The 24,553-nt window shown below is 43.4% G+C and overlaps 7 protein-coding genes across 7 annotated transcripts; 2 read left to right on the top strand and 5 right to left on the bottom strand.

The window, feature by feature from the left end:
• Positions 1 to 762: 762 nt before the first annotated feature.
• A1O5_10381 (uncharacterized protein) lies at positions 763 to 1,863 on the bottom strand (the record flags this gene model as incomplete). The annotated part of the gene is made up of 3 exons (XM_007750957.1): positions 763 to 1,347; positions 1,423 to 1,564; positions 1,640 to 1,863. 3 exons carry the CDS (start codon positions 1,861 to 1,863, stop codon positions 763 to 765), a joined length of 951 nt encoding a protein of 316 aa, XP_007749147.1.
• A 2,144-nt stretch (positions 1,864 to 4,007) lies between these two features.
• On the bottom strand, positions 4,008 to 5,040 carry A1O5_10380 (uncharacterized protein; the record flags this gene model as incomplete). Its single annotated transcript, XM_007750956.1, has 3 exons — positions 4,008 to 4,072; positions 4,134 to 4,355; positions 4,425 to 5,040. 3 exons carry the CDS (start codon positions 5,038 to 5,040, stop codon positions 4,008 to 4,010), a joined length of 903 nt encoding a protein of 300 aa, XP_007749146.1.
• Positions 5,041 to 5,666: 626 nt separating this feature from the next.
• A1O5_10379 (uncharacterized protein) lies at positions 5,667 to 6,805 on the bottom strand (the record flags this gene model as incomplete). Its single annotated transcript, XM_007750955.1, has 2 exons — positions 5,667 to 6,455; positions 6,599 to 6,805. 2 exons carry the CDS (start codon positions 6,803 to 6,805, stop codon positions 5,667 to 5,669), a joined length of 996 nt encoding a protein of 331 aa, XP_007749145.1.
• A 4,258-nt stretch (positions 6,806 to 11,063) lies between these two features.
• Positions 11,064 to 12,320, top strand: A1O5_10378 (uncharacterized protein; the record flags this gene model as incomplete). The annotated part of the gene is made up of 1 exon (XM_007750954.1): positions 11,064 to 12,320. The coding sequence occupies one exon, from the start codon at positions 11,064 to 11,066 to the stop codon at positions 12,318 to 12,320; it is 1,257 nt and encodes a 418-aa protein (XP_007749144.1).
• Positions 12,321 to 12,476: 156 nt separating this feature from the next.
• On the bottom strand, positions 12,477 to 13,483 carry A1O5_10377 (uncharacterized protein; the record flags this gene model as incomplete). The annotated part of the gene is made up of 5 exons (XM_007750953.1): positions 12,477 to 12,503; positions 12,551 to 12,820; positions 12,872 to 12,965; positions 13,010 to 13,414; positions 13,470 to 13,483. 5 exons carry the CDS (start codon positions 13,481 to 13,483, stop codon positions 12,477 to 12,479), a joined length of 810 nt encoding a protein of 269 aa, XP_007749143.1.
• A 509-nt stretch (positions 13,484 to 13,992) lies between these two features.
• A1O5_10376 (uncharacterized protein) lies at positions 13,993 to 14,577 on the bottom strand (the record flags this gene model as incomplete). Its single annotated transcript, XM_007750952.1, has 1 exon — positions 13,993 to 14,577. One exon carries the CDS (start codon positions 14,575 to 14,577, stop codon positions 13,993 to 13,995), a length of 585 nt encoding a protein of 194 aa, XP_007749142.1.
• A 709-nt stretch (positions 14,578 to 15,286) lies between these two features.
• Positions 15,287 to 16,412, top strand: A1O5_10375 (uncharacterized protein; the record flags this gene model as incomplete). The annotated part of the gene is made up of 4 exons (XM_007750951.1): positions 15,287 to 15,814; positions 15,861 to 16,079; positions 16,130 to 16,178; positions 16,234 to 16,412. 4 exons carry the CDS (start codon positions 15,287 to 15,289, stop codon positions 16,410 to 16,412), a joined length of 975 nt encoding a protein of 324 aa, XP_007749141.1.
• Positions 16,413 to 24,553: the final 8,141 nt, after the last annotated feature.

Here is a 24,553-nt window from a genome sequence, read left to right as displayed (position 1 = left end):
GAGACTCTGCCTGTTTATATACACTTTGGCCTGTGCTCCGAAGGCCGTTCCTGAAACCTCCTATTCCGTCGCCATGCTGTCGTAGGTCGGTGGGAACAACGCTGTTGAGGTAAGTGCCGCAATTAGTGTGACAGCTAGCGTCTCAGGTGGTTTGCCACAGTGGCTATCTTGCAACCCTGTCAACAGGCGTCCAGGAGGAATTGGTAGGTGGAATCAAGACCAAGCACTACAACTAAGGTAGGGCGCCTAGCTAGTGGGATGGAGTTGAAGTGACTCCCTCAACTTGTTCTGATGTAGTTGAGCGAGCAATCGTGCTGTGCGTGCGACATCACATTATACAGTACCTATTGAAAGTGGCAGGGCAGAAAAGGGAATCCGTCACATGAGAGCGTCACATGATCGCCAAGGACAGAAAAGAGGTTTACTACTTCTCCTACTGTTCTTAAACCCTCTCTTCCTTCTAGTATAGACAGCACAATGAGGCACTCATAACTTCCTGAATAGGATTGCCCTCTCGATCTCCTCCTTTGCATGCCGTGATATTACAGAGTCCTTCTTTTCGATATATGCTTGATAGTGGCAAACCACCTGAGACGCTAGCTGTCACACTAATTGCGGCACTTACCTCAACAGCGTTGTTCCCACCGACCTACGACAGCATGGCGACGGAATAGGAGGTTTCAGGAACGGCCTTCGGAGCACAGGCCAAAGTGTATATAAACAGGCAGAGTCTCTCTGAATAGCCAGGGGGACAGAACACAATCAAGCAGATAGATCCACTCTTAATCTGTGTATAACAACGCCACTGCCTTTTCCCTGGAAGAGGCTGGATGTGCCATAAGCACCGATTCTAGCACCGCGGTACATGGCAGAGGTGGGTTCGGTTCCGGGCTCGAAGCGCCTCTCAACGCCGGCGGCACGCAGGACAGGCGACTCTTCCAGCAGTGTGTTGACCTTAGTCTCTTCGTTGGGGACGACGAAGTAGAACAAGCCACAGCGGTTCTGGGTACGCTGGTCCGCTGGGGGCTGGCAGACGCGGTGGATGGTGGCCTTGTAGTAGCCGCCAGCCCACCACTCCATCATCTCGTCGGCGTTGATGACGATAGCACCGGGCTTGTAGGGCACCCAGCGCCACTTACCCGTGAAGTGGTTCATGGGCTGGAGCGAGGCCATAGGCTGGCTGAACAGCATGGTCACGGAGCCGAAGTCGCAGTGGCCTTTGAGCCATACGCCGCCCGTCTTCTCTATGTCGCTCGGGTTATAGTCGTGGAAGTACATCATATAACGAAACCACGACTCGTCGAACGTCTCGTAGTTGTGATTTTCGATGAAGAAGTTGGCCGGTAGCTCCAGCGAGAGGGCAAACAGTGTCAATACACGGTACAGGATCAGCTTATGTACGTACTCGTTGAGCTTCTATACCTCAGGCCCAAAGGGTTGGAACGTTGACGGGTGCTCGCGGAGGCTGAGGTCGCGGTTCCAGTTGTACTGCTCAATCTGGTCTTTGACGCCCTGATCGATTGTCCAGTAGTTGCGCCAGCTTGAAGCCCTGGTAGCTGCCCTTCTGCTTCATCTGGCCCTCGAGCTTTCGTTTCTCCTCAAGGGGAGTCTTAGTGAGAACATGGTACCCGATATCCACCTGTCGGTCGATCTCTTCGATGGAAACCCATGGTTCTCGATCAGGAAGAACCCTTGCGTCCGCATGGCAAAGTTCAACTGTTTGGCCAGCGCCTGGATGGCCTTTGGGCCTTGGTCCCAGGTCGAGAAGTCAAGGTTGACGACTTCGGCATAATCGAGCTTCTCCGTAGTAGGCTTGACCGGCACGAAGTGCTCCACTTCGGGCAGTTTATTGGCGTGAGGCATGTTGTTATACACAGATTAAGAGTGGATCTATCTGCTTGATTGTGTTCTGTCCCCCTGGCTATTCAGAGAGACTCTGCCTGTTTATATACACTTTGGCCTGTGCTCCGAAGGCCGTTCCTGAAACCTCCTATTCCGTCGCCATGCTGTCGTAGGTCGGTGGGAACAACGCTGTTGAGGTAAGTGCCGCAATTAGTGTGACAGCTAGCGTCTCAGGTGGTTTGCCACAGTGGCTATCTTGCAACCCTGTCAACAGGCGTCCAGGAGGAATTGGTAGGTGGAATCAAGACCAAGCACTACAACTAAGGTAGGGCGCCTAGCTAGTGGGATGGAGTTGAAGTGACTCCCTCAACTTGTTCTGATGTAGTTGAGCGAGCAATCGTGCTGTGCGTGCGACATCACATTATACAGTACCTATTGAAAGTGGCAGGGCAGAAAAGGGAATCCGTCACATGAGAGCGTCACATGATCGCCAAGGACAGAAAAGAGGTTTACTACTTCTCCTACTGTTCTTAAACCCTCTCTTCCTTCTAGTATAGACAGCACAATGAGGCACTCATAACTTCCTGAATAGGATTGCCCTCTCGATCTCCTCCTTTGCATGCCGTGATATTACAGAGTCCTTCTTTTCGATATATGCTTGATAAACTTATGGAATAACTAACCAATCCAGTATTTTACCGTCTTTTGGATCACGACAACCCATCGTGTCACATACGTAGCCACTTGTCGCCTCTGATACTGATCTCCTGGTCATCAAGGTGTCACTGTCCAGATCCCATCCCTCCCAGAAGCGGGTGCTCCTGGCATCCACTGATCCGTAATCGGAGTCCAAGACTTGGATATTGTACTATAGAGCTGATTTTAGTAAGTAGGTCTCGTCCCGCCCCCTGGTTGGTTAATGATAAGGGGGAACCAATCACAACAAATAGTGGGGTAATTGGATTGCTGTGCGTGTGGGGTAGTACGAAAGGGGCGAGGAGAGAATCCCATCCTTAGGTTAGTCCTCCTCGACCTCGGATAGGTAGTGGAAGAGAAAGCCGGAGAAGACTAGTTAAGCCACGGGCAAAAGTTGTGCAGGGCAAAGGCCGTGAAACCACCGTTGGTAGTGGTCTGAGTTGCTCTGCCAGAATGGCTCTGTAGCTTGGGGGAAATTCAATACCCATTATGCTTTGGAGAACAGTCCCCATGACCTCGTGGCTGGCATTGTGACTTTGTACTGCCACCATCAGAAGCAGAAGCAGACCCGGTGGATAACGTCCAGAACCCGGTGAGTGGCTGATAATCGTCTCTTCAAGTGAGATCGTCTTCTTCACACCTCACACTCTCTCAGAGGCTTGTCTGTTTCTTTGTAGGTTCTGTCCTTTCCAAGGACTCATTGCATTCACTAACAACCCGAGCCTCTGACTGAGAGTGCTCCAGCATATGAGCGATGGCCAGCACAGCAGTCCTGAACTATGGCACCTTCGGCTGGTTGACTGGAGTCGTCACAGCCCAGGGATCCGTGCAATTCAGGAACGCGCCCTACACAAATCGGCCGTCGAGATGGTAGCATTCCTCGCCCCTGGAGTGGCTCCTCAACGACTCCTCCAGCGATCCCTACGATGCGACGCAATGGGGGGCCATGGGGCCACAAGATGCGAGAGGTAGGGACACAATTCGTACTGTAGAAGGTCTTGACGAGAATCAGAGGGATGATTCGGGTACCTTTGAATATCCTCGTATGGGTCGACCACTGCTCTATTCTGCAGTAAGTAGAAGACACACAAGCATGTTGGCAGCTCAACAATGCCACAAACGTGGTACTCCACTCATCGGCTAGCTGTGCGGATGTGGCGTGGAGTAAGCGGATGATAGAGGACCGCGGCGAGGCCGGCTGAGGATAAACTTTGTATGGTAGCCGGGGTCCAAACCTCGGAAAGATGAGGATGGAATGGCGTCAGTCAACTAGAACTCACTTAAATCTGGCTCAGTTGACGCTTCGTAATGACTGTTTCCCTTTGATGACTGTCATAATTCAAGACTCGGCCTCATAGCCTCGGGACAGTGCTTTCAAGGGCTCTTCGCCCTAGACACCTTTAGGGAATGTACTTATAGCCCAATCGTGTCGCCGGCTCAGCGCTGCGAAAGCGTGGGAAAGCGAACATTCAGGACCGCTTGAAGGCGAGCCTTAAACCCAAGGCGTTGAGATCCTGTGCCATGATGTTCGTGTCTATCGAGGACGGGTCAGAAATGAGTTCGAAAAACAAAGACCAAGGTCGGGAAAAACTTACAGGACCACACCCACTTTTGCATTAGCATACGATAGAAGACTAGCGGGGGCGAGGCTGGGTGGACTTGCGCGACGTCGCAAGGGACACCCTGATCGCCCACTTCCTCAAAAATCTCCTGGAGCAGCCCATCCAGAGCGCGCAGGTTCTCGGCAAAATCGCCTTGCGTAGGAAATTGACATGTAGGGTCCGCGCAGAGGTTGAGCCACCAGGATAGGAGCAGAGCTATTTAGGACCAACAGTCAGTTGCGTCGTGATTGGAATCAAAGAGCATGAAAAAAGATTACGACGTACCGCTTTCATATGCCGTTACGAGAACGTGGCCGCCAAACTCCAAAGCTGCTGTACGTTGCAAATGGGCGATACCTAACTTAGCACGGACCAGCCACGAGCTTGCCGCATACTTGACAGCCTTGAGAATTTCCCATTGTGGTCGGAATGGAGGCAATGGCGTTTGGCACTGCGGATTTCTAGCGAGTCTCTTCAAGGTTTGCAACTCCGGACCCATGTACAGATGGTAATAGGCGGAGCCAAGTAGGGACAGGCAGTCAACCATCAATGGATCCCCATACTTGCTAGGAACGTTCTCGGCGTGAGGGTGACTTCGCCAAAGGGTTTCCCAAATCCGTAGACTTCGTTCCATGTTGGAGACATACTCATTGCCGAAGGAAGGGATCACTCCACCTGAATACCGCTCCTGTCCACAAATCTGCATCAGAAGTGATCCAACCACGGTGAGTAGCCCAAATGAACTGATCGGGGTGGTGAAAGACTCTCCGTGGAAAACCTTGTGAATCACTTGAACCACGCTGAGAGGGCGGTACGATTGTGTATCTTTGCTGCGCAGCCATGAAGTGGCCGAAGAGGCTCGCCACATGCCATCATTGCCTGGCACGGGGAGTTCAGCCATGGTCTGTGGCGGCACCAGGCAAATAGCCTCAGGGTCAAACACCAAGATGATACTATTCAAAATGCATGTCCAGCAACCCACCCTGAACACAGCATCGTCTGGTCAGAAGAGCTTTCGAATTGCATCAGAAGGCGACTTAATACATACCTGCTTAACGTCTCGACGTAGATCCACTGATCCCATTCTGAATACGCGGAAGCCCGGATGTCCCGAGAATCGGCTTCTGCCACTCGCAGAAGCTACGAAATGTCAGTGTAGGCTCGGTAGAATGTTAAAATACGGCAGTAATCAAGGCGGAAACATCTCAACTTACATCTGACAGGAGTGCAAGGTGACGCTGAGCCTGTCGGAGGTAGCAAGGATTTTCGGAGAATGCTCCATATTGCACACAAAGCAGAGAGGCTTGGATGGCCCATAGGTCGTGATGGGAGCTTTGCAAGAGATTTGTCTCATACTAGTACCTGTGTCAGGAGGGTTGATGAGCCGCAACAGGGAAACTTGCCTGGGAGAGGAGGTGGCAGCATGCCTCATAGGCTTTGCACGCCCGATCGTGTTCCGAGAGGTAGCATCCTCCGATGGCCAGCATGGCTAGTAACAACGGTCCTGGAGACATCAATGAACCAAGGTCACGCGATAGGGATTGCGCACTCACCAGGAGTGGTGGAGATGACGAAGGTTGGTCGATGAACGATAGGTGTATGGGGATCGAAGTATTCAAAATAGGCATTCAGCCATCTGGAGATGCGTGAGCGCGTGGGAATGCTTGCTTGGAGATCGGTTGCCAAGGCATTGGCTTTGACGAATGCTCGTTGAACAGTTGCAGCATCTTCCTCTGAGCAACGAATTGCTCTAAATGCATAGTTAGCCGCTTGGTACTCAGGCCGAGCTTCGGGAGCGTCGTTTGGTGACGGCGTCGGCGTTACGTGACGTGTTCGGCTTGAGAGAATTTCGGTGGCGATCGAGAATCCTCGTCCTGTTTCGGGTACTTCTGATAGTAGTTCGATAGCAGGGCTGAGCCCGAGGGCATCGAAGCTGAATTCAGGAAGCAGAGCGTCCTCCAAGAAGGTGAAGTCACTGGGGTTAAAGTTGGGCAAGCTCGCGAGCCCATTTTCCTGCGAGACTATAGCATCGAGCGGCTGGTTAATGAAATTGCCCGAACCGAAGTATAGTGGATTAGGGAAAGCGGTGACCGGTTGGGAAATTGTCGCCTCCAGCTGTGTAGCGATAGTATTACAAAGCATCACTTGATCCGAATCAGGCTGTCCTTGACCCAGCGGGTGTCGCTGAACACCTGGCGTGGGCTGCTGGTGTTGGGCCTGCTGGCGAACTTCTGTGCCATGATCCAGCTGGCGTTCAGAATAACATAGGATGAATGAGTCCGGAGGTGTATCGTGTTCCACTGTGGGAACAGGTTGCTGCTCGTTTCTAGACCCGGCTGAGGCTGCTTCGAAAGACTCACTGTCAATCATGTGGTGTGTAGCTGAGGACCTTTTGCATGGTTAACCGAATTCTGCTCCTGGAAACCAAGAGCTGCGACTCACATAGACGGCAGACTTACGGTAGCCTGATCCCCCGCCATGGTTTCCTGTCGTAAAGATGCGGTAATCCCGTCGCTAACGGCTGGGATGCCTTTCTCCACGGCATCGCGATTGAGGTTTCCTGCACATTTCTTCAGGTGCCTTTGAAGCACGTCGGCTCTTACAAAGGTGGTTCCACAAGCCTGACAGCCAAAGGATTTCCGATTTTCGTCTGCCACAGGAACCATTAGCGAAAACTTGTCCTGCTTCTGCGTTGCACCGGAGTCGGGTACTGACGAGCCGCGACGTGCCGCTTGAGATGTTCGGCTCGAATGAAGGCTTTCTGGCAGAACTTGCATACGTGCGGACGAGGGCGGCTCTGGTCGTGGTTGTGACTTTCACCAGCTGTTGTCGCAATTCAGCAAGCTGCCCCGTGGATGAGTAGAGAGTCATACTATGGTTTGATTTGCTGATGGATCTGTGGGACCTCTCAATGCCCGATCGCTGCCTCGGTAGCAGCGTGCTCATGATGTGGATATAGGTTTTGCTGTTATGCAGAGATGGACGAAATTAAAGAGGTAACAGACAACTACATTACGGGATGCAGTATGCAGGACGGCTTGACAGAGGTCTGGATCTCAAATACACCGTGTTGGGAGGGATAGAGGGGCAGAAGAAATCACAAGAAGAGGGGAAAGTCTGAGGGAGGAAAGCTTGCTGGCGTTAGAAGGGACTAGCGGGACTAAAATCTGGATATGTACTTGGTACAGGTACGCATCCGACGCACAGGTAAGCCTAGCAACACGAAGTCGGGGGATAATCATCTCTCCACTGGAACCCCTTGCGAGATCCAGAGAAACAAACCTATTAAGCAGGGCCAGGGCCTCAGGCTCCTGGGGCTCCACCTCCAACGCCCAGCCTTAGGCGAGTTAGGCTGCGCTAGGGGCCCGAGGCCAACCGGGTTTGCTCCCCTGCCCCTAGAGATTGCAGGATCCAAATTTCGTTAGATACCTAACTTAGTAGCAAAGCCCCAGGGTCAAGGCCCCCCAAAAAGGTTTATCGCGCCACTTCTTGGTTTACAGCTTTCCCTTAGCCCTTACTCCGGCACTACCATGCCTTTTTTTGGCCAGATACTATGTTTACCTGGTGACAAGATGCCGTTGGGATCAAGATTCTCCTAGTTCCCAGTCAGCTCAGCATGCTTCACCATAATACAGGCATCGTTGGTGCTTACCTTCAGCTCTTGAATGAAGCGACGGTAAGAGTGATTGTTGAAGTCGTACATGTCAGCTACAACGTCTGCACGGTACTGGACCGTCAACTCATCTTCGAACTCTCTGATGCAAGACTTACCCATGTGGTTGATATGGCTGCGATATTTGCTGATCCCACGCTTTTTCCCTTCCTCGGACACAGTTCATGAAAGATGCGGTCCACGGTCTGCCTCTCCCCTGCATCCGCCTTGTTGAAGACCGTCATGTTGATGAGGATCATCGAACGGGGGTACACATGACCGCCACAATAGACATCGAATCCGCGACCCTCGGCTATCCTCCGTACAGTGTTGAACCATCCCAGAACCTGCTTGCCATCGGCTGCGAGGATGGGTGAAATGTCAGTATGAGCCCCCACCCCGACGCCGCCCTTGGGATTGCGATATTGCGAACCACGGGATAGTTCTGCAAAACGTTCCGACGTCGAAGTTCGAACAGCACATCAATCATCGGCGCGATATCTTCCGGCTCGTCCGCGAACAATACGCAAGACATGAACGTTTGTGGCTGGGGTAATAGCCAGATCCCGAGTTTCGTCAACACCCTGAGGTTCCTCTGAAGGAAGAGGCCATCAATTGAAAGGGAGAAGCTCAACTTGGACGTGTAAGCGACTTTGGCATTGCTGATGCCAAATTGTCCCGTTCAGATGACATCCCCATTGGTGAGGACGACTTTTATGCCGCAAATATTCTGGTGGTGGTCCCCCAGGGGAGTGTAAGTAAACCCTCAGTCGACAGTCTGTCACTAATATCAGCGTATCTCTATCACTTGTATAGCTTAACGAACTGACTTATATTGCCTAAGACACTTCCCCAGCCCAAAGAAGGGACGCTTGGCTATAGACCAAGGTTGTTAGCTCGGTAATGATTGTATAGATTAAAGAAGGTGACACCGGGTTCAACGATTGTATAGGTAAATTTTTCATTAATCTCGAGGATCTTGTTCATTAGATGTAGATCAAAACCACAGTCCCCTAAACGCGTGGCGCTAGGCTTCTATACCTTAGGAATATGTCAGCGGGCATACACTCACCCAGAGAGCATAGATTAACGTGAGCATAGACTTTTGCCGCGCGAAGATGTCTATAGCGGTATTCGGTAAGTATTAGCAACCCTGAGGACACCTTAAAGCTTATGCACTAAACCAGGACTGTCAGTACATCAATATAAGGTTCACTCAGTGGTTTACAATCATGCCCTTACCAGACGGTGGCACTTGGGGTGTTTCGCCTTTCCTCTTCCCATTGCTCGAATAGATCGATGGAGTCTACAAGACTGGCCCTAGTATGAACGTTGACCCCACTAAGTATACCGGGTACTCGCCAGTCTGTCTAAGGCTTCTTTAAAGGTAATCTCGTCGATCTTAGAAGCCAGGGCCGACGACAATAGTTTAAGAACGTAATTTCTAAATAGATCTTCATGTTTACTCTATAGATCAGGGTCTAAATACAACACTGGTAAATTAGACGATTTCATAACTACTCAAGCACCCAGGACAAGAAGGTAGACCTATAGAATACTAGTGTTAAGCTTACAAAAGCACAAAGTGGCGTGAGGCGAGTCTCGATTGTCACTAATTCACCAGACCCGTCACTCCTCGAGGCGCCCTCGAAGCGCCGGGATTGGGGCATCCTCTCCAGCATTCCTAATTAGTGAAGAAATTACCTCGTACGGGGTCTAGCTCCTTGTCCTATTGTTAGCTAGACCTCTGTCCGGCTGACGCACTATTTACCAGTGCAGAAGGTACAAGGCACAAAGAATGTGGGGTACGGGAGTCTTGACAGCATCGGGAAAAGAAATCATGCTCAGCGTGGGGACCGAAGTGGGTAAAACAGCCTTCAATGGCGCTGTTACCCCACAAGATTTCAATGGCTCTGATACCCCACAAGCTTTGAGAAGTCTCGCCAGCTATTCGCACGTGACTCTGTCTACGGGGCAATGTATTGATTATCGTTCTGTCCCCAATAACAGCTTGCCTTTCCTTCAGACCTAGACTTCCCCCATCTCTCCCCACACCATGCCAATGGCGACTAAGTAAAATACTAAAGTTCAACACAAGTTTAGCGCGCAGTGGGAAGTTGGTCATGACACGTTTCGATTGGTTTGCTAAAAGCCCTCACGGAGTAAGGATTTACATTCCTCGTAAGCGTTCTCATCTACCGAGCATTCTATAATGGTTGTGAAGGTGCGAAACGGGAAGAAGTGGTTGAACTTGAGGCCTACTTGGTGCAGAACGTGTTCGAGCTCCTGATAGGACCTTTCCTTGACACCAAAAAAGAAGAACGTGCACCAAGTCATCAAGTTGGCGAGATCCGGCAGCCTCGGCTGTCGCTTAGGGGCGAGTTGGGAGGGAGGCTCTGTTATCTCCTAGGCTGGGTCAACTACCGAGCTGGACGTAAGAATCTCGTTGATCACCAGCCTCACTCCCTGGGTCTTCTTCATGGCGTTTAAGATATATCGTAGCTTGGGATTCATCCTGAGAATGTCAAAGCCGATATCTCCCGGACCACGGCCAACGTCAACTACATGTGCTTCTGGTCTCTCATGCCATGGGTAGGCATTCAGCAGCGCGGGCTGAATAATTCTTTATAGAGCCGCTCATTAGAGATCGCGAGAGATGCTTTCGATGGCTTCAAAGGCTGGCCAATTGATCAAGCGCTCCGAGTCGTCGAATGGTGAAGATGCTTTGGCATCTTACAGCTGAGGGTCTCCGAGTTTCTGCTGTTCAACTTCGTTTTCAAGCTTTGCCACGTTTTCCTTGAGAGACTTGAGTAGATTCTGAAGAAATGGCATGTTGAACTTCCGTGGCACGCTCCAATCACCCTCAGAGATGAGAGTTTCCTTGAATTGTCTTTTGCTGCTTTATAAACTTCTTGATGCTGCAGGACAACTAAGAATGCAGTGATCTCTGAGGTAGCTAGTGGGGTATGGGTACGATCCATTTTCTCCATGTCTCCGCACCATGGCGACCTCAGAGAGACTGGAAGGATACCGTGTATGTTTATTTTCGAGTAGAACCTCGATAGTTTCGACATGTGCACAGTTGCCGATTGTCCAGATATTGAAGTTACCTACTAGTACTGTTCTATTACCAACCTGTGATACTTGCCAGGGTGCCTTTTGAGAGGTTTAGTGTGTTCTCAGACCTGTTTCCTTCTATCAACGAGAAGACTCCGCCCTGGTGGTCAGCCAGCGGTACTCCTTGCCAATTTCAAAAACACCAAAGTGGCAAGATGAAGGTGACTATCGTCGGTGCCGGTCTGGGTGGCCTCGCTTGCGGCATAGCTTGTCGGCGACAGGGATACGATGTCTTGATCGTAGACCAGGTCCCGAAATTCCTTCGACTCGGCGACAGCATCGGATTTGGTTCCAACTCCGCAAGGCTTTTCTACCGCTGGGGCGTGGGGGAGAGGATGGAGGCTATATCCAGTGATATGCAAGAAATGCGCATCTACAACTTCGATTCTTCTGACAAGCTGCTCGGCGTCGACAAGCAAATCGGCACGTCCCAAGAGAAGTATGGTTGTCGCCAGCTAATCGGGCACCGCGGAGACTACCATATGATCCTATACGAGTTCGCCCTCCAACAAGGAGTCATGATACGGATGGGAGAGACGGTAGATACCTACGATGCTGCAAAGCCCAGCATCACCCTCGCCTCCGGTGAAGAGGTCATTTCAGATGTGGTCATCGTGGCCGACGGTGTAAAAAGCAAAGGACGGACAGTCGTGTTAGGCTATGAGGATAAGCCTCTGCACAGCGGATATGCCATCTACCGATCCTTCATGGACGCTGACCTCGTTCGCGACGACCCTCTAATCAGCAAGTTCCTTCAAGAGGGCGATCAACTCAGACTCTTTCTGGCACCAAATATGCATGGCTTCATCACGACTCTACGCAATGCCAAAGAGATCAACGCTGTCTTGACGCACAGGGACATTGGGAATGTCGAAGAAGGCTGGACGAAACCCGGATCCAGGGAAGACGTTCTGGCTCTTCTTGACGGCTGGGACCCGGCGTTTAGGCGCGTGTGGGAGAAGATCCCGAATATCATCGACTGGAAGTTGGTCTATCGTCCTTGCCTTGGCAAATGGGTCGCCGATACTGGCCTGGTGTCTTTGATGGGTGATGCCGCTCACCCTTTCTTGCCCACCTCCGTACAAGGAGCCAGTCAAGCCGTTGAGGACGGGGCCACGATAGCCAAGTGTCTTTCGAAATGCAACGGCAATGTCCCTCTTGCTCTACACACGTATTTCGAGATCCGACACGACTATGTAGCCGAGGCACAGGCAACGGGCATCAAGCAGAGAGATACTTGGCATAACCTGCACAGCGACGACTCCAAAGAATTCAAAGAGTCCTTTGACATCAATGCCGTCTCACAGAGCAACTTGTACTTGTGGGCTAACGATGCTGAGAAGGTAGTGGATGAGAAGTGGGATGAGATCTCTAAAAGGGTCGAGAGCCGATTGAAATCCAAGGGTGTGTGAAAGGTACAGGTGGGCTGGTTGGTAGTAGTGGTATTCTCTAGACATCATGAGGTGGAAAGAAATCTTTAGCTTGTCACCGTGAATTTCAAGCCTCAAATACACTGTTATCGCCAAACCCCTGTTCCTTCAAGTCCCTCTTCCCTGCTCCTTGGCCGTTTATGCAGCCGTGAACCCTCCATCGACCTAAGGCAATATCAGCAGGGAGTCGCAAATGGAGACCGAATGCTTACTGCCAAATTTGAGCCAGTGATATAGGATGCCATGGGACTCGCTAGGAAGGCTACACTGTCTGCGACTTCATCCGGTCTGCCCACTCTTCCCATCGGGGTTTTTTCGATAATGGGTGTCAAATGCTTATTTGCAATCGCCGTGGGTGTTTCCCGGCCCAGATCCGTGGCTATTATACCCGGCGCGACGCAATTGATGCGAATTCCCTGCCTGGCAAAGTCGATTGCCTCCGCCCTCGTGAGGCCCAGAATCGCATGTTTAGAGGTAATGTACTACGCCGTCCTCATGAATCTTAGGCCGCTTACGAAGGGAGACAAACTCACGGGCGCAAGAAGAGGTAGCGCGATGGTCGAAACCATAGATCCAATGTTGATAATTGATCCTCGTCTAGGTAGATTCCAGGGTGTTATTAGCTGGCTTCCGATGGGGGATTGAGAAGGAAGATTTCTGCTATTACGTACTCGCCATTGACAAGCTCTTGCTTGAGCATCTGCTTCACAGCAGCTCTTTGCAGCCGCCAGGTTGCTCGCACATTAACTGACTGAACCTTGTCAAACACATCCAATGGGGTGTCCTGGGACGTCGCGAAAGGGCTGGGTATACCAGCACAGTTGACCAAGTAGGAAAGTGTTTTGAACTTTTCGACCGTTTGCCAGACGATTTCCTCAGGCGTATCTTCTTCAGTCAAGTCCATTTGTACGATGAGGACCGTGGCTGAGGGCATCTTATCGAGAATTAGTCTCTTTGTCTCATCAAGTCCCTTGCCATCAAGGTCCACGAGCGTGAGACTTGAACATCGAAAGTCCACGAATCGAAGGGCAATGGCCCGTCCAATTCCTCCTGCTGCACCTGTCACGATGGCGGTACTGCGAGAGACCTCAGTATGTCGTTCATGTCAAAAGCTTCCAGCAAAACACCTACCCAGAGAGCTCCATGGTTCTTCAACGTTTCGAAAAGCAGTTTGTATCTTGCATGTACGTCTTGCTCAATGTTACTCTTTTACTTCAGGTCTATTGACTATGTAATCAAAGACCAACTTCCGGGTGGGGACTCTATCTCGCTCATGGGTGCTCTCTCCAGCACGGTACCCCACGGAATGCACTTAGCCGCCTGAGGCTACTTCGGATAGAAGGTAACTGATTATTATTTACCCTACCAGAGAGGCTTTGGGTTGAAAACTCCCCCTACCCCTCTTTCAGGGTTTTGCCATCAAGTCTTTCCAGATCTTACGGGTATCTAATGACTCCACAATCTAGACTCCCTCTCTATATGCCGTGTTCCCGACTTCTGTGTCGGATCTGGTGAAGTCTTCGATTCCACAAACCCCAAAAACATCTCGAGTGCCTCCAGCCCCACCTGGAACAGGCTTCTTGATTTCTATCTGTTTCAGCTCCTCCATGGCCTGCTTGGTGGAGTTATAAACTGCCGTCAAGGCCACAATGGGCTAGATTTGGATTTTGAATCCCAACTGTATCGCTTCCTCGGCACTGATGGTCGGGGTGAGTCCTCCTTCTACAGAATTGATCAAACACGGCGTCTGTGCTTCGATGCGACAAATTTCTTTTCCTTGCTCTTTGGTCGTGAATCCCTCGAGTGATACCGCATCATCACCCGCCTCAACGGCAGCCTTCAGCCGCCGGACAGCTTCATCGAACCCTAGGGACTGCAGAGAGTCGGTCCTGGCAACTGAGACGATATCTCGGCCGGCCTCCTTCCTCGCCCTTGCGGCGGCGCGGATCCGGACCACAAACTCGTCTAGGGACGCCAGCTGCTTGTTTTTCAGGTGACCACAGCGCTTAGAAGAGGCCTGGTCCTCGATGTGCAGTCCGGCCACGTTGGAGTTAATGTATTTGCGTAATATTAGTGCGACAGAGAGGGGTGCGCTAAATCTAGTGTCCGCGTCAGCGATCAGAGGAATCGAAGGGTCCAGAGATGCTATCATGTCTGCGTTGGCATGCATCTCCGTCAAGATGATCAATCTCAGATCGGCCGACCCCAGACGAGTGGCAGAAGTGCCCGCTCCGGTCATGTGTAAACAATTCAAATCCCACTTGGAGGGAAATTCGTGCTGTCAGCCCATCGTAGATACCGGGGCAGACGACGATCTTTTCGGAGTCGTTCAACATTTCTCGCAAGCAAGCAGCTACCGGTCGCCATTGGGGCTTTGTTCCGTTTTGAGCGTGAGATGTCATGATTCTTTGCGGATCGAGGATAGGTTGGTCGATTTGGCAAGGCTGGGTATCCTGGTTCAAGCCCGAAGGTTATGGACTGTGCCTACGGAAATCTACCCTCATTGACCCCATGCTCGGCACTATTTCCCCGGACGAGGCATCGAGAAGTGGGACTCGGGAAAGGAGTGGGGAATCTAGGTCCCCTTCGGGCCCGAGAGGCCTCCTCCCCACAAGACCTGACAGCTTGTAGCTGATCGCATGATTGCAGGCAAAAGATCGTTGGTCATCCTGATCACGCAGTCCTTTTAGATCTAACAAGTGTAGGTAAACTCGAGAATATCATTGTTTTACTTCTTTGGAACGTTGCTTCGATAGATCGATTATTTTTTCATTGAACATTTTGCAATTCTCCCACATTCCAATCAAGTTATCAATTACAGGAGTCGAAGACACAGAATATGGCCATCACCATGGATTCATTGGGAACACCTCATCACAAGATTATCATAGTCGGTGCCGGCCCAGTTGGGTTGACCATAGCGATCAACCTTGCACGATTGGGTGTGAATGCGGTGGTACTGGAACGAGGAGATTTATGTCGACCAGCCACCACGTGCTACGTCCTACCAACCATGTGTCCTGGCAGAGATGCAGGAGACTGGGGTCTTGGAAGATGTGAAGGAAAAGTCGACGATTAACAATGTCTTATCCTACTGGATCGGAAAGGGTCCAGAGAAGAAGCGCGTTGCATATGTCGAAAAGCGCGAAGGAGGTGAAATGTTCCCATCAGGAATCAACTGCGGCCAGCCAATTCTAGCAGCAACTATCCTCGAGCATCTGTTGACGCGCTATCCTGACTATACCCAAGTCCGATTCAACCAAAACGTGGAGACGATCAGCCAGTCTGCCTCAACACTCACCGTCACCTGCCGAAACCCCCAGACCGAAGAGGTAACGACTTATACCAGCGAATGGCTGGTCGGTGCAGAAGGTGCAAGTAGTACGGTACGTAAGCTGCTCGGTATCGAGTTCGAGGGCTTCTCCTGGCCCAAAGAGGACTTTTGCGCTTCCAACCTTTCGATATCCTTTCAAGAAGTACGGCTTTACTACTGCCAACCTTATCCTCGATCCCGTACACTAGGCAGTCGTCACAGGACTTTGGAGGTGCGCGTTTGGCGTTAGGGCTGGCATGACCAACGAGGAGATTCGTGCTGAACTGGACGACCACTATAAACATATTTTGCCCGGCTGGGGCGAGGAAGAGTACGAACTGGTTCAACTCAACCGATACAAGCCTCATCAAAGATGTGCGGCTAGTTATGGAAAGGGTCGCTGCTTTCTTGCTGGGGATGCTGCTCACGTAAGTAAGCACTGTCACTCTCTCTCTATTGTTCACTAATAAAGCGTAAGAGCAACAATCCTATTGGCGGCCTGGGTTTGACGACTGGTCTTTTAGATGGTGAGCTCCTCTCCTGAGTTTAGTTAAGAAAATCAAGGTAAACTGAAACCAATAGCCGGTCCATTGGGAAGGGCTCTAGGAGCCGTGGTTAACGGGAGAGCACCAGAAGAGATCTTGGATACTTGGGCCGAGTCACGGCGTTCTAAATGGTTGTCTTACACCAACGAGTTCTCGATTGAGAACAAAAGAATGGTGCAGAGAGGTGGCTACAGCGAGGACCCGGCCGGAATTTAGAAGATCGATGAAGTATCTGCCGCCCACGGAATGGACCAATGGCTTCGAAAGGCCACTCCAGAGAAGAAGGCGGCGGATGAAGCACTCTGGAAGGCTTTCGAAAACAAAGACGTGCAGCTCGCAGATCGAATGAAACAATGGGAAATAGCCATGGATCCCTTGTGGATGTCAAAGTATGAGGATCCCGAGGTCGTCAGAGCCCGTATGGCACTCCGTCCCGGGGCCTTGAATCAGGCGGTACTGGCAGCTTTGTAGATCCAAGACCCAGAGAACGCAAAATTTGGTAGATGAGATTACCCCTCCTAGCTGGAGGACCACAATCGGTTCGTCATTGAGCTATCTCCGTGCTCACGAGAAGGTGACATGACGGCCTTTGCTCTAGCCCCAGCAGATTCAACCATTCTGTATAATCTAGAGGCCTTGGAGTGTTTTTCGCTTATAGACCTCGTATTTGGCGCCATAGTGGAGGGAAAGGTGAACGAAGGGAGAAGGACAAAGACGTAAAATTGCCGACTAAGTCGAGGGTGACTCGAGAATTGATTTCGCCCACTGTTGGGGGCTATATTAGCTTAGTCATGATTCCTGGCAAATGTCAGATCTTTGTCATTCTGGCTCTTCACATCGTGGATGTCAATCGTGAGGATTGATATTTTTCCACCGCCGCCCATGAGTCTTTGAAATGGATCTTAAAGACTATTTAGGTCGAGGGCGTTGAGCCTGCCCTTTAGCACAGATCGACCATTACTATTGACTCCACATCGCAATCGAGAGAGCCAGACTGCAACACCGCTGTCCCTTTTCCTCACTCCATCTATACCGCTAGTCAACATGGATCAACATCTTTTCTTGCGGACATTACCAAGCGGAGCATCACAATCTATGAAAAAGCTTCTGCAGTCGAAAGCTCGGTCTCATGCCGCTGTTTGGGCATCGAAACGCAATCTTAGAGCGAAATGCTCTAAACAGTGCACAACAAAAAGAAACGTCCTAGGACTCGGACTACCATCTATCGTATAGGTCCCTCGGCTCAACGTCACTGTCAAAATGTAATTAAGAAATCCATAGAATACGTTGATACCGACTGTTGACAGCAGAGCACCACCGTGGCAAACCAATTAATCCACCAAACGCATTAAACTGAGGCGAGGCTACTAGCCATGAGCGTCAACTCGTACGGCGATGGGATAGCCTCTTCACAGCACGCACACTCAACCAAAGGAAGTTCTCCCGTTCATAACTTAATTAACTTTTTTATGAATGATAGTCCCCGAGAACTATATAAGAAGAATCTTAGTCTAGCGTCGACGCCCTAGCTAATTATAAAGCTATTCCTCACTTTAAACTTCTTCCATTATATTTCTCTCATTATCGCTCGCTTTCTTAACGACCTCGCTTAAGACTTAACTATAATCTTCGTCTATTCTCTTAGAAATATTAACTTTTCTTTATACTCTTTAAACGCTCTATAAAGTTATTTAATTATCTCTTATTTAACCCCTTCGAACTCGAGCTCTTTAACGTCTCTAGATCTCTACTACGCTTCGGTTTCCGTATAATTATCTTATAGATTTTTAAGACGATGGCGAAACGATTCTTAATATCGACTTAAGTATTAAATAAGATAATTTATAAGCGAGCCGTTTCGTAAGTTTTCGTATTAATAATCGCTAAAGAATTTTTAATTATTTAAAACTTATAGCTATTAATATCTTACTAAAGATTAGATTTTAGCCGTATTTTCCGAAGTAAAATACTAAAAATACTATTTCTTAATTATCGAACGAAGAAATCGAGTATTATCTTAGTTATATCTAATCTATCTTATATAAAATTAATAACTAAGTATAATTATATTATCTTATTAACTATAAAGATTAGTTAATAATATTCTTTATTTATTAAGTCGTCGTTAAAGATAATAAGTCGTTTTATATTATCGTTAATATTTCTCTAGGCTTTAAATTTTATCGGTACGTTTACGTTCTTATATTAGTTAATTTAGAAAAGAAACGCGGCGCTTAAGATAACGATATATCTTATATATAATTCTTTCCGACTTACTATAATTTCCATATTAATGAAAGACTTACTAACTTATTCGTTATATCTAGAGCTTAGTAGAGCGCTTCGAAAAGCACTACTTAAGATATCGATAGCTCTATAGTCGAGATAATTAAATAAAACTTAGTAATTTATAGTCTTAAACTTTTCTTTCTATTACTTTATTAATTATTCGAGATTCTTTATAAAATCTTTATAAAACGCGGCGATTCTTTCTAATTCTTCTAAATATAAGGCGATCTCTTTCTTAACTATATATAGATAAGCGAATATATATCGTCTAGATATATACTTAGTAAGTAAGCTTAATACGTTAATTATCTTTTTAGCTTCGAATTCGTAATATCGTTATATATCTTCGTAATTAACTAAGAGTAAATTTTTTTCGTAATTTGTTTATCTTATATACTTCTAAATTATTAACTACGTAAATACGATAAAACTTTTAAAATTTAGAATTAAATTTAATAAGTTATTAAATATATTTTTTCCGAAAGAATATAGTGATAGAACGACTTCGAAAGAGCTAGTAATACGTATTTTCTAGTTTATAAGTTATTATTCGATCTTAATTTTGTAAAAGAGTCTAGAAATCCTTAGCTTCTTTATACTTAAGTTATAACCGGGACTTAAAGCTACGAAGCCTAAACCGAGAGTTACTATCTATAATCTCGGTCTCTTTATAACGTCTAAGATATTAATTAAATTATTTCTTATTTAATTTATTTATTCTTAACTTCTAAGAATAGAGCGTTCTTCTTTTAGTTTTATAAACTATATTAAACTTCTTCGTTCTATACTTACTAAATTAAATCGTATCGAAAGAATACTTTATTATAGTCGTATAGAGATTAGAGTAATAAGAGTAGACGTAGTAAGAGTCGCCGAAGTAAAAGTTTAGTCGTCTTAAATAGTTCGCGTATTTAGACGTCTTACGAAAGTATTAAAAGAATTAATAAGATCGGCGAAATTCGTAGCTCGAGATATAGAAAGATTACTAATACTAAAATAAATAATAAGTCGATAAACTATTAAGTTTAAATTATTTTTAGTAATTAAACTTTATATAGTAAGTGGTACTACTAGTCTAAATTTTTCTTTAAATATAATTAAATTATTATAGTTTATAGAAAGAGCGCTTACTTAGTATAGCCCGGCCGCTTTTATAAATTCGTACCGACTAAGTATATTTAACTACTTAGAATAATTACGCTTAGCGATTTACTTATTATCGTTAGATATTTTATCGTCGAGAACGATCTAAACGTTCTTTATAATTAAATATAGTGAGATATTATAATATTAATTCTATTAAATTCGAATAAAACGAGTTATTATTTTATATAAGGCGACTTATAATAGCCGAAGAGATATTACGTTATACTAAAATAAATATTTTCGAGCGAATTAATATTAGTCTAAGAGTATAGTTATATTCTCTCCGTATAAAATAATTAATTCGTTAAAGAATTCTACTAATATTTAAGTAGAAAGCTTTACGAATTCTTCGCGCGAAATAAGAACGTCTCTCTTTCTATACTTATAATTAAAGAGACTTATATTATTTATTCGATCGTATTTAGAAAGTAATTTATTATGTATCTTTACGCGACGATTTCGTTTATTATTAAACTCTTTCTTTTTAGCGTATAGATTAAAGTATTTTTAAAACTCTATATAAATATTTAGAAGATCTTTAGTAAGGTCGTAGACTTATTAAATTATAAAGTCGCGAATTTCTTCTATTTACTAATATTTTAATTTAAGAGAGCTATAGAAATCTTTAATTTAATTCGTATTATTCTAGTTTATAATAGCTATAGCTTCTTTAAGCGTAACTTCTTTAACGTAGTCTAGATATTTAATAGTAAAAATAAATTAGTTTTCGACGGTTTCGATATTAGATACTTAATATTTAATATTTCTATTAATAGCGACTATAAAAGTAGAATTTAAATAAATTATTAAAGATTTCGATAAAAGTAGTTTAGAATTTTTAAATATCTTAGTAATATAGTGAATCTTTAAGATAAGAAATTAAAAGAAAGAAAAGAAAAGAAAAAGATAATTCGATTTAAACTATAGTCGTTAAAATACTAAACTTAATAATAAAGTTATATAAAAATTTCTAAGCTTATATTTTTAATATTTTACTTAGAAAGATAATTTTAAGAGTAAAGAATAAGTCGAGAGAGTCTAAAATAATTTAAAATAATATAAGTAACGAAGAATTAAGTCGTAGAATCGTAATTAAAAGAAAGATTAATAAGAAGATAAGAATTAAATATTTATATTTATCTTTAATAAAAGTATATATATCTTAGCGTCTTTACGATAAAATCTCGATAGTTTCTATTTTAAATTATCTCTTCGAATTAATTTCGTACTAAATTCGATCTTTTAGTAATAATATCGTTATTAATAATATTACTAATATATAATTACTTCGTTATTTTTAGTTTAAACGACTATTTAATTTATCTTATCTATAATTAATCTTTTAGTTATCTATAAAGATCTTATAATATTTTTACTTAGTAAGTGAGAATTCTTAAAGCTCTCGTTCTCTAGCGTCATTACTTTTCATTCGGAATATACTTTAAGTCTTAATATTCACTTTATCTTTTAATGTTTCGAACGAAAACGACTATTTCGATAGTCGTGAAATTTTAGTTAATTAGTACGCTTTATTTTTTCTTATATAATATTTAAATAAATTTAGTTAATTAGAGTACGCGCTCGCTTTCTTAGCGTAAATCTTAATTTTTTTTCTTCTCTTATTCACTTCTTACTTCTTTACGTTCGTAGTATTTTCTTCGTAACTAAACGAGTTACGATACTTTATTCTCTCTCTTTTTCTTTTTATTAACGAGATTTCGAAGTTAATAAAGTTATAGATTTAGACGTATCGTAGTTCGATCTAAGCGTAAGATTATATTTATTATCGTTCTCTTTTATATAAACTTTCCGTAAGTCTTTAAATTTAAAGCGTTATCTTCTCTATCGCTTCGTAATAGCTAAGCGAAAAAAGTAATAATAAAACTTACGTAGTTTATCTCTTAAAAGATTCTTCTAAAATATTTAAATTATTATACTCTCTTCGTATTTAGTTAGTTATAGAAGAAATTTCGATTACTATTATTAAGGATAGCGATCTTATCGTTTTATTTCGAAGTCTACGACTACGGCGTAAATAGATTTCTTTTTACTTCGGAAAAGAGAAATCTTCGTCTATAAAATCTTTCATTTCCGCTAAGTACAACGAATCCGAAGTCATTATTCATTATTATTTATCGTCGTCGACGAAGTCTTTTAATAATAAAGATATATTAGTTAGAAAGTTCGCTAATCTTAAATAGAATCTCTTTAGATAATTAATAGTATAAGTACTATTTAGTCGAGCTTTATTAAGCTTCGCTAATATATACGTACTCTTCTTTTAATTCGCTTCTATAATTTTAAACGGCCTAAATCATTAAAAGACTAATTTCTTTTTTATAAATATATTTATTAATTCTACGATATTATAACTAAGAATTAGTATATTTACTTTAAAGAGTTCGAAATATAAGTTATATCGCTTATCGAAATACTTCTTTCCGAGCCTTTGTATTCTATTTAGATAAGCTACTATCTTTTTTAAATCTTTATCTCGTTTTTTAAAAATTTAGGCTCTTATAGTAATTAAGTCTATAGTATCGATAATTTTATTCTAATTTATAATATTCTAGATTATAATCTTAAACTTAATCGATAGAATCGGTTTATCTAAGAATTTAATCTTATATAGTATTATTTTAATATTAACTTTAATAGTTATTCGGTTTATCTAAAGAATAGTATAAAGATAGTATATTTATATATCTTTCTTATTTATTTAATATATCTTTAAAAAAGTATTTATAATATTTCTATATTTTATCTTTATTTATCTATTTATCTAAGAGTAGTAAATTAAAGTAATTACGTATTTAATTCTATATTTTTCGATAAGTTCTTTTACTTATCTCTTATTCTTAAATTCGTTATTATATATTAATCTTTTAAATAAATTATAACGATAGATAATTTCTTCGTATAGAAACTTTATTACTATTATATTATTAATAAAGATAATATCTTTAGATTTAATTTAGTCGCTTATATTACTTCGAGCTTTTATAAGATATTTTTTTCTCTAAGATATCGATATTAGAGTATAATCGATACTAATTTACTCTTAGCGTATATTAACTAATATTAAAAATATTTCGTTATATAATCTTTTACTTTCGCGGAACTAATATTTAAAGTAGATCTTAACGAATTTCTAAATATTTTAATACTAACTCTCTTAGAAATAACGATTAAATATTCGCTAATATATAGCTTTACGTTTAAAGTATTTAGTATTATTATATATTACTTCGAGAATTCTTTTCTTCTTAGTATTATTATTAATTATTTATTTACTTAGTCTATTCGCTATTAATTTTCTAAATAAATAATCTTCGCGGACGAAGAAGTTTATTAAATTCTTTTATAATTATTAAAAATTTTTATTACTTATTCTATAAAAACGCTATTAATTTTAAAGATACTTTATAAGCTACTTTAAATCTTCTAAGTATTTATCTTTAAAGAGCTAAACTACGCGCGATACTACTAAGCTCGCGAATTAATTTCTCGCGCGTACTACTATCGATTATATTATTACGAAGTCTTAGCGAGTAATATTTTATTTAATCGAACGAATATTTCCGCGAACGATTAGTATTCTTATCTCGATTTAATCGTTAATCTCTTTTTCTTTCTTCGTCTCTTTAAAATCTTTCTCGGTCGAAGAACGACGAGATAAAGTATTTATAACTATATTTTTTTTATTAAATATATATTATATATTAAAGTTAAATTTACGAATTTAGATTAACTATTAATTAACTACTACTTCTAGTAAATCTATCGATTATCGGTTAAACTATATAGCGAAAGTCATTACGTTAGTTTCCACGATGAAGCGTATAGTATATAATTATTTTTTAAACTTCTTAATGACTTTTAGTAATTCTCGAGCTTCTTTCTTAAGAATATCGTATTTTAGCTCGACTTTTATTTATACTTCGCTCTTATATCTTATAGCTCGACGTATTTCGATGATTAAGTTAACTTATATAATTATATCTTCTTATTCGCGATCGCTTACGTTAATTATAAGAATAATTTATTCGCTATTCTCACTATAATTTAAGCTAATTAAAGTAGAAGACGACGATAAAGTAAGTTTTAAGACGTTTATATTTTTATTTTAAGCTCTTTTCTAGATCTAAACTATATTCTTTCGAAGTAAGGCGTATAACGATTAAGTAATAATTACGAAATAAAAGATTTAAATATAATAATATACGTAGATTTTAAGAAAGCTACGAAGTTTTAATTAATTCGTCGAAATAAACTAATTTCGAATCTTATCGATCTTTAATTCTTAAGAATATCGTTTATCTCGATCGTAAACGTACTTAACTATCTTAATTTTATTTATATAGAGCTATAGCTTTTAGTTTATAATCGTCGCGCCGGCTCTTTCGAGATTAATTAATATCTCGTCTAGATTCGTTAAATACTTTAATATAAAGTAGCGTATTTCTAGAACTACTTCTTTCTATTCGTAATTAATCTTTAGTTCTTTTACCGCGATATTATTTAAGAATAGTCGTATACGTTTCGGAATCTATTCGTATAAGATACGATTCGTAATACGTATAAACTAGACTATAGAATTAGTCGCTTCTTAAGATAATATTATATATCGAATTAATCTAATAAGTATATAAATATTCGTAAGATCTCGACTTTTCTTTATAAGCTCTATTTAATCGTATTTAGAAAGTTAATTTAGAAAAGAAGTTATCTATATCTCTAAGAATTCTTTAATAAAATCGTCTAAAGAAGAAGATAAATTAGCGTTTCTTATTATCATCGAATTAATATTTTAAATAGTAATTATTAATTAATATTCTCTAGACTTTTTCTTTTTAACTAGTGTTGGAAGGACTTAGAGAACTATCTAATGTATAGATAGTAAGGCTCATATAGATCGTAAA

This window comes from Cladophialophora psammophila (genome assembly GCF_000585535.1).
Source record: "Cladophialophora psammophila CBS 110553 chromosome Unknown aczJe-supercont1.19, whole genome shotgun sequence".
In the NCBI taxonomy this organism is placed as follows: Eukaryota; Fungi; Ascomycota; class Eurotiomycetes; order Chaetothyriales; family Herpotrichiellaceae; genus Cladophialophora; species Cladophialophora psammophila.
This window is presented reverse-complemented; position numbering and strand designations above follow the sequence as displayed.